This window comes from Lagenorhynchus albirostris, chromosome 17 (genome assembly GCF_949774975.1).
Source record: "Lagenorhynchus albirostris chromosome 17, mLagAlb1.1, whole genome shotgun sequence".
Lineage (NCBI taxonomy): Eukaryota > Metazoa > Chordata > Mammalia > Artiodactyla > Delphinidae > Lagenorhynchus > Lagenorhynchus albirostris.
In genome coordinates, this window is record NC_083111.1 from 32,136,541 (window position 1) to 32,146,413 (window position 9,873).

General features: G+C 42.4%; 1 protein-coding gene across 1 annotated transcript; it reads left to right on the forward strand.

Annotated features, from left to right (window-relative positions):
• Window positions 1-7,700: 7,700 nt before the first annotated feature.
• LOC132507805 (transcriptional enhancer factor TEF-4-like) lies at window positions 7,701-9,623 on the forward strand. The gene is given in 2 exon segments (XM_060127447.1): window positions 7,701-8,611; window positions 8,613-9,623. Coding segments are annotated over 2 exon segments (1,338 nt in total). The 5' UTR covers window positions 7,701-7,720; the 3' UTR covers window positions 9,060-9,623.
• The last annotated feature ends 250 nt before the right edge of the window (window positions 9,624-9,873 follow it).

A 9,873-nucleotide genomic window follows, 5' to 3' on the forward strand; every position in this document is an offset into this window, starting at 1 on the left:
CTTGCTCATCACTGCATTATACAGCTTTGAAAAGTGCCTAAATGTTTGTTGACTGAATGGATAACAACATTTTCGCATTGATGTTCTAATTCACACAAACCTAGGTTGAAATTCTGACTCATCTGTCTATAGTTTTGCAGTAGACATGTGCTTTCTTTCTTCCCAGCATATTCTGGAGAAGCTCCCATCCTTAATCATAGTCTAAGTGGCTCAGGAGAATTGCTTCACCTTCCAGCTCCAAGGGTAGCAACAAACACAGGATGGGTCACTCAGAGAACCCAATCACCCTGGCCACAATGGTTTGTTCATGGATTGGCATGGAGTCCAAATTAAGTCAATTCAGACTAATTCCCAGGGCTTTTTCTGGAGCTATCCAGTACATGTACTCTCTGGGATCTCTTACAAGTAAAATCTAAGCTTGGAGCCACCAGCAGCCCCTTTTGTTATTGCATGGAAGTAGATGCTGGAAAATAAATCCGACATGGAGAGAAATATAAAAGATGTGAAAAAAAGGACAAATTTCTGATGACAAGGTTTGAATACGTGGATCTAATGATGCTCACAACTTTCCAAGAATGTGCGACAATCGAAACCATTGTTTAGGGCTTCCCTGGTGGCACAGTGGTTGAGAGTCCGGCTGCCGATGCAGGGGACACGGGTTCGTGCCCCGGTCCGGGAAGATACCACGTGCTGCGGAGCAGCTGGGCCCGTGAGCCATGGGCCGCTGAGCCTGCGCGTCCGGAGCCTGTGCTCCGCAACGGGAGAGGCCACAACAGTGAGAGGCCCACGTACCGCAAAAACAAACAAACAAAGAAAAACATTGTTTAAGCTAATTTGAGTTGGATTTCTCTCACTGGCAATAGAAAGAGTCCTGACTAGTGAAAATTGTGAGAATTTGGGAGAGTCTCAATTCAGTTATTTGCAAAGCAGTGATAATAACACCTGTGGGTTGTAAAGAAAAATCAATAATAGTTTAAATTTAAAAAAATAAAATAATAACAAAATACCGAACACATAGTAGATAATAAATGGTAAAAGTGGCTCATGAATTGTTTATAAAAGATATACTAGCAAGAGCAGCAGCAGCAGAGTTAATAGTTTGTGGGACATAATTGCTCGTGTTCAAAATAAGTGATAGAAAAACATTTTAATGTCAGATCTGTCCATAAAAGAGAGGGCTGATGTGAGCTAAATTTAGCAATCTGACATGGAGGGAAATCTAACAGATGTGAAAAAAAAAAGACAAATTTCTGATGACAAGGTTTGAATCCCTGGATCTAATGATGCATGAAATCTAAGACAATGGAAGAGAGAAGATAGATCATAGACAAATATGGATGGGAGGGAAAAACAAAAACGTCAGCAAAGGTCAGCAAATTAGGGACAGGAGTTGATAAGAAATTATAGAGAAATGAGCTTTGAAATAATAGAGACAAAAAATACATATACAGATGAGTAAGGGACAGTTGAGATAATATTACAATCATATGTACTCATCCTGTCACAGAGACCCTGACTTGATTCACTGGACCAATGACATATTTTGAAATGTCAGAAACTTTACCTAATGTAGTGTATCTTGAATTAATTTACCCAAATAAATAATCAAAGTTAGGTAAAGACATCCTCTTGAAATGTGAACTCTTCTTTCTCAAGATAAAAGCAAAGCTTAAACAGTTATCCTCGCTCTGAAAGAGAAAATGACTACCTGTACATGACTTGAAAAGAGCTAGTCATGGAACTAGCGAAAGGATCAGCACAGTGTGCAGTCCTCTACATCAAAAGGGCAGCTGGTCACAGTATTTGTAATTTTTTTTAATCAACTAAATACTGTTGAGCATTATTGTATCAAGCAACTATGTGAGCAGTGCTCAGTGAGAAGATGAACATATTCCCCTATTGAGTTCAAAGGTAATTGAAAATAAATAAAACTGTATATATGAGAGAGACTTTCAAGATGGCAGATAAGTAAGACGTGGAGATCACCTTCCCACAAATACATCAGAAATACATCTATATGTGGAACAACTCCTACACAACACCTACTGAACACTGGCAGAAGACCTCAGACTTCCCAAAAGGCAAGAAACTCCCCATGTACATGGGTAGGGCATAAGAAAAAAGAATAAACAGAGACAAAAGAACAGCAACAGGACCTGCACCTCTGGAAGGGAGCTTTTAAGGAGGAAAAGTTTCCACACACTAGGAAGCCCCTTCACTGGTGGAGACAAGGGTGGCGGGGGGTAAGCCATGGAGCCACAGAGGACAACTCAGCAACAGGGGTGCGGAGGGCGAAGCAGAGAGATTCCCACACAGAGAATCGGTGCTGACCAGCACTCACCAGCCTGAGGCTTGTCTGCTCACCTGCCAGGGCGGGAGGGGCTGGGAGTTGAGTCTTGGGCTTCGGAGGTCAGATCCCAGGGAGAGGACTTGTGTTGCTTGTGTTCTAGCTGCTACCTTAGTTCTCAGCTTTCAAAACGAGGACTATTTAAAAGTGTGTGCTAAAAACTGGTGGGGTAGGAATTTCTACCACTCATTTACCTGTCCCCATCCCTCCAAAGTTCCCCTCTCCCCTGCCAGAAACATCAGTTTGAGTAACTATCTGCTCAAGAAAATACCTTCACAAGAGCCAAGAATTCCAGGCAAGGGATTACAGCACCTGGGTGAAGCACAGAAATATGAAAGGATACAATGAAGATGGTAGGAAAGACAGATTCACACGACTCACGTTACCTCTCTCCCAAGCCCCAGCAGCCAGCAAGGAGAGAGATACCATCCAGAGAAGAAGAGTGAAGTGAGTGCCAGACATTACCCTGAGCCCCAGAGCTGGCTGCCCAGCACCAGGCTGACTCCTGCCATATAGTCCACCAAGTCCACTTCTGAGCATATAGCTGAAGGAAATGAAAATACTATCTTGAAGAGATGTCTTCAACCCCATGTTCAGTGCAACATTATTCACAATAGCCAAGATAGGGAAACTACCTACATGTCATCTAAAAGGATAGAGAAAATGTGAATATCATTCAGCCATCAAAAAGAAGGAAGTCCTGCCTTTTGTGACATCACGGATCGACCTTGAGGGTATTATGGGAACTGAAATAAGACAGAGAAAGACAAATACTGTATGATATCACTTATATGCAGAATATAAAAAGCAGAAATCACAAATAAATAGGGGGTAGAATAGTGGTTGCTAGGGGCTTGGTGTGGGGTGGAAATGGAAAAATGTTGGTGGAATGGTACAAACTTCCAGTTATTTCTGGGGATCTAATTACAACATGGTGACTATAATTAACAGTACTGTATTATATACTTGAAACTTAAGAGAGTAGAACTTAAATTTTATCACTACACACATACATACGCACACACAAAATGGTAATTATGTGAGGAGATAGAGGTGTTAACGTTATTGTGGTAATCATTTTGCCATACATACATGCATCAAATCACATTTCACATCTTAAATTTACTTACACTATGTGTCAATAATATCTCAATAAACCTGGAAAAAGACTATGGGCCATTTAAATATCACTATTATATTAAACCTATAAAAGGTTGTTATAAATAAAAATTGGTTACATATCTCAAAGAACACATTTGAAAAGTCATCAAAGTAAAAAAAAAAGAGGTAATCCTGGTTTTATTTTGTTTTGTTTTTTTCTATTGCCTAATATTGTTAATACTGATTAGGCATCAGTTTTGAATTGGGAATGATATTAGTTAATGCATATTGAGCGCTTACTCTGTACTCAGGCTCCTTTATTTTTCACAATAAACCTATGAACTGGAAGCTACTATTATTAAACCTTTTTATAGATAAGGACACTAAGACACAGAGAGGTTAAGTAATTTGCCTAAGTTTTAAAGTAAACAACCTAGTGTTATATGTCTAATATAAAAATTTAACATATATTTATGAGCACCTATCTTTGTGTCAGAAACTTTAGGAGACATTGATTATTGAATAGTAAACATGGAGTATTTGAAATTGAATATTTTAGTGAACAGGAAGTAGAATTTTATTATTGGAATCTCGATGTGTAGATAATATGCTTTCAGCAGACATGTGAGTAATTATCATCGTGCTGCTCCTTACAACAGATTTGTAAGTCAGTCAGGCCTGCATTTAAATCTTGCCCACATCATTAATTATATAACCTAGTGTACTAGAGCTCAACATTTAAGTCTCAATATCTTCATCTGTAAAAATCATACCAGTCTTGTTGGGTTATTGTTAGGATTATAAAAGATGCACATTAAATGCAATAGAATAACGGGTCCATAGGGGTTCCTCACTAAATGACAGGGGGGGGCAGGCAGAGTTCGCTGTCAATCTCCCCCTTCCTGGATAAGAGAGTGTTCATTTTGCTCAGTTGACAGCAGGCCATGTGCTTCAGGACCTTTCTCCAGCCCTAGGAGTGAAGCTCTATTAGTCCTAGCCAATTGTAATGATCCTGTTCTCTCTCTGGAGATTGGTTCAGCAATGGACTCGTGACATGATTTTGATCAGTAAGCCTGAGGGGGTTGTCTGCTGAGTGGTGGAGGGATTTCTTGAAAAGTTCTTTCTTGCTGCTTAAGTAAGAGCAAAAAGCAAGAGTTTTCTTTTTTCAACCTTTAATATTATTGTATAAATATATATGTCTTGTTTTTCCTGGTGCCATCTCATGAGGCAAAAAGCTAACTCCCTGAATAGGACCAAATGAAAGACAGAACAATTCCAGGGCTCGATGATATTTCAAAACCACTATATTAACTGTGAAAATTCCCTAATTTTTGCTTTGTGAAATAATTATTTCTACATTTTAGACTATTTTAGTTGGGTTTTGGGGGTAACTTTCAGGCAAGAACACCCTAACAGATGAGCATTGTCATCATAATGGTTATTATTAAAGAGAAGAATGTGCATTCCACTCAAAAATTTATCTCATCCTAAAAAAGAAGGAAACTGCAAAAATTTAGCTCCAAGCTCATACTTAATCCTCTCTGAGAGAGCAGTATGTGATTGGTCCGAGATTGACTTTTATTGGACTACTGTGTTAATGGTGGGATCCTTGTACCTAAGCGTTTTCAGGAAATGTCACCTTGCTTTTTTTCTTTCATTTCTGCCTCAGGTTTGGCAGATAGTTTTGTTTCCTGTTATCTGGTATGTCTATGTATTATTTATATATTTATGCAACAAATATCTATTGAGTGCTTACCATATACTATGCCTGATATAAGGTGCTAGTACCAGAGTAGGCTTTCCTGAGAAGGGACAAGTGATATAAGGTAGAAAGGATGAGTTGAAGCTGACTAGGTGAAGTGGGAGGAGATATCTGTGAAACAACAGGGATAATGGTGCACTTGAAAAGTGGAAAGCCCGAGGTTTTGAAACATAAACGGCAAGGGGCTTATAGGCACAAGATGAAGTTAGAGAAGTAGGTAGAGGGGATGTTAAGTACTTTGATTTTTACCCTAAGAATAAGAGGATGTCTTTGAAAACAGGTTTTAGTAATGAGAAACATGGTTAAGTTTTTATTTTGAAAAGATCGCTTGGGTGCAACATGAAAAACAAATTGAAAGGAGGCAAAAGTGGATGTGGGGAGATGAGTTAAGAGGTTTCTGCAGTTTTCTGGGTGAGAGGTGTGTGGGTGACTTCAATTAGGGTAAGAGCAGTGGAAATAGATGAGTACAGATTTGAGAGTAATTTGGAGGTAAAATTGACCAGACTTCTACGGGGAATGAGATAGACTGAGATGCGCTGCTAGATATTTGGCTTGCTGAATAGTAGTTATGGTGATTTACTGAAAGAAAACTGTAGTAGTGGATTTGATTTTGGGGGTAAAAATGTTATGGCTTTGGTTTTGAACATGTTTAGTTAAGCATCTTACCACAGTGGAGGTGTTGAATAAGCAGCTGGATATAGGTATATGGAACTTAGAGAACAAAGCTGTGCTAGAGGTATACATTTTGGAGTTATCATTAAACAGGACAATTGAAATCATGAGGGTGACTGAAATCATATGGGAGAAAGACTGGAGCATGAGATGATGGCCTAGGACTGAGACCTGAGAAGCTGCAATATTTATTGATTTGGTAGAGAAAGATGAGCCTGAAAAGAAAATGAAGAAGAAAGATCCAGAATGGAGAAAAATCAAGAGAACTGGTATTATAGAAGAAAAATAAAAGATGGCTGCTGTAAGCAGAAGAGAGAGGAAAACCAGTGGTGAGTTTTCTGATATTTAGGACTGACATAAGTCTATAGGGTTCAGTTCCTTTAACAAGATCTCCTTTGATGGAGGGAAAGGGGTTTAAACCAGATTAGAGTATGTGGAGGAATAAGGAGAAGGAAATAGAGACAGTGAATAAAATTAATTGTTTAGGAGCTTGACTGTTAAGGAGGGGGAAAAAAAAGATGGAATGGAGTTTGTAAGAAGGAATATGTGAGTAAAATAGTTTATTTATTTTTTAAAATATTGAATAGAATTGAACATATTGAATTTGGGAAAGATCTAGCAGAAATGACTGAAAATATTATATAAAACACAGACCAGTTAAATGGTGAAGTATGTCTCTTTGGGAAACCAAATGAAGAGAGAGTCAAATCACAACCTGAGTCATTTACTTGAGAAGGAACACCTTGTCTACTTTAAGAAGGAAGTAGGTGTAGAAAATGTATATAGATATGGGGAAAGTTACAGATCTGGTAAAAGATTTTGAGAGAGTTTCTGTCATATGGATTCTATTTCTTTATAAATTAGGAAGTGAAGTCATCTTCTGAAAGTAAGTTTGGAGTTGGGGTATGTTACATGTTTGAAGAGAGAATGAAATGTTTGAAATTGACATGGCTTACTTTGGCAGAAACCGACAGTCTCCTTCAATACGCTGGTTATTGGGTATGTGAGGTGTGTGTATCAACTTTGCTCTACCAATACAATCATCATTTAAAAACAGTTAGGGGGACTTCCCTGGTGGTCCAGGGGTTAAGACTCCACGCTCCCAATGCAGGAGGCCTGGGTTTGATCCCTGGTCAGAGAACTAGATTCCGCATGCTGCAACTAAGAGCCTGCATGCCACAACTAAAGATCCCACACGATGCAACTAAAGATCCTACATGCGGCAATGAAGATCCCAGGTGCCGCAACTAAGACCCGGCACAGCCAAATAAATAAATAACAAAACAAAAAGCACACCTAGGAATGTGGGTCTCAACACATAGAGTCAGAGCTGTAGGTATGAGAACTCCACCTTAGCCTCTTAACCAAGCCATATTCTCCAATGTAGTTTTTCTCAGAGTCTTAGGTTAGAGATTTTAGAATGCTCATTCAAGTCTTTAATGACTCATGCTTTGGTCCAAGTTACATCAATAATTCTTGTATTTTTCCTCCTCAACAAGGAACTCAGAAGGGAAAGGGGTAACTTCCATCTTGAAATCCTAATCTTCATACTAGACAAAGGGTTTTTTGTAGACAAGAACAAAATATCATGTGAAACATAAATGGATCATGTTTATTTTTGTCTAAGTTTATGTTGAATATGAGCCTATGTAAGTTTTTAAGTCTACTTTGTTCACTTTGTTACAGAATAACCTTAATTATTTTATTTATTCAAAAAAATGTTTATTGAGCACCTACTTTGCTCTAGGCATTACCCTGGGCCCTAGAGATACAGTGATGAACTGCAAAATCAACAATACCTTCATACGGGCTCCCCAGCCCCAGGCCGGGAGGCCCAGATGGGGGAACCCCGGGCTGGGGCCCCCCTGGACGATGGCAGCGGCTGGACAGGAAGTGAGGAAGGAAGCGAGGAGGGCACTGGCGGCAGTGAGGGGGCGGGGGGAGACGGGGGCCCAGACGCAGAGGGTGTCTGGAGTCCAGACATCGAGCAGAGCTTCCAGGAGGCCCTGGCCATCTACCCACCCTGTGGCCGGCGGAAAATCATCCTGTCCGATGAAGGCAAGATGTATGGTCGGAATGAACTGATTGCCCGCTACATCAAGCTGAGAACAGGGAAGACTCGAACTCGCAAACAGGTCTCTAGTCATATCCAGGTTTTGGCCCGAAGGAAATCGAGGGAAATCCAGTCCAAGCTCAAGGCCCTGAAGGTGGACCAGGTTTCCAAGGACAAGGCTTTCCAGACAATGGCCACCATGTCCTCAGCCCAGCTCATCTCAGCACCTTCCCTGCAGGCCAAACTTGGTCCCGCCGGTCCTCAGACCCCAGAGCTTTTCCAGTTTTGGTCGGGGGGTTCTGGGCCCCCCTGGAATGTTCCAGATGTGAAGCCATTCTCGCAGGCACCGTTCTCCTTGTCACTGACTCCTCCATCTACTGACCTCCCAGGGTACGAGCCCCCCCAAGCCCTCTCACCTCCTGCTTTGCCCCCACCTGCCCCATCACCCCCAGCCTGGCAGGCTCGGGCTCTGGGTACTGCTCGGTTGCAGCTGGTAGAGTTCTCAGCCTTTGTGGAACCTCCGGATGCAGCTGACTCTTACCAGAGGCACCTGTTTGTACATATCAGCCAGCACTGCCCCAGCCCCGGAGCGCCCCCCCTCGAGAGTGTGGACGTCCGGCAAATCTATGACAAATTCCCTGAGAAAAAGGGTGGTCTGCGGGAGCTGTATGATCGTGGGCCCCCCCCACGCCTTCTTCCTTGTCAAGTTCTGGGCGAACCTGAATTGGGGCCTGAGTGGCGAGGAGGTGGGGGCCGGCGGTAGCAGTGGTGGCTTCTATGGAGTGAGCAGCCAGTACGAGAGCCTGGAGCACATGACCCTCACCTGTTCCTCCAAGGTCTGCTCCTTTGGCAAGCAGGTGGTGGAGAAGGTGGAGACGGAGCGTGCCCAGCTGGAGGACGGGAGGTTCGTGTACCGCCTACTGTGCTCACCCATGTGTGAGTACCTGGTGAATTTTCTGCACAAGCTGCGGCAGCTGCCTGAGCGCTATATGATGAACAGTGTCCTGGAGAACTTCACCATCCTCCAGGTGGTGACAAACAGAGACACCCAGGAACTGCTGCTCTGCACCGCCTATGTCTTCGAGGTCTCCACCAGTGAGCGGGGGGCCCAGCACCACATTTAACGCCTGGTCAGGGACTGAAGGGGGACCCCAGAAGTGGCTCACCCCCGGAATACCCTCCTCCCAGGAAGGACCTCCAGCTTTCCTCACGTTTCTTACTTGGCGGGGGGGTGGGGGTGGGTGGGCTGCTCCCTCTTAGGACCTTAAAAGCTCAGTGGTGAGTTGAATGGGCTGGGACTGAGGGGGAAGGATGGATCCTGATATTGGGACCTCACAGGGGTGTCTGAAAGGACAGATCACTCCAGAGCATTTGACACTGGGGACAGGAGTGAGACAACTGGTGGGACAGCACTCGTTTCTGTCTCTGACAGGCATCCTCCCCCTTCTCTGTTTTGGAGGTCTTGGAGGGCCCCAGTTACACATTGGCTTGTCCCTCTCTGTTTTTCAGCACCCTCCTTCTTCCCAATCTGCCTCTCCTTACCAGCCCCATCCCAGGACCCTGATATTGAATTTTGAAGGTTAACCCTTTCTGTGCAGGAGTAGAGCCAGGTGGGCCCTGGAAATTTTTTTTTTTTTAATATAACAAGAGATATTTATAAGTGGGTGTTAGGATCATGACTTTTTCTCAGCTGGGCAAGCAGTGGGGTGAGGCTTTTAAATCTCATGTCCTCTTCTGAATGAGCCATGGGGCTAGACTGTGTTGCCTCCTTCTCCTCCCCTCCCCCCAAAGTGTGTTGGTTTGTGTTTTGACAGAGGATAAAGCTATTTTACCAAAAAAAAAAAAATACCTTCATACCTTCATGGAACTCATATTCTAGAAGGTGGATTAGATTTATTTTAAATAAACAAATATATAATATAATATTACTTCAACAGC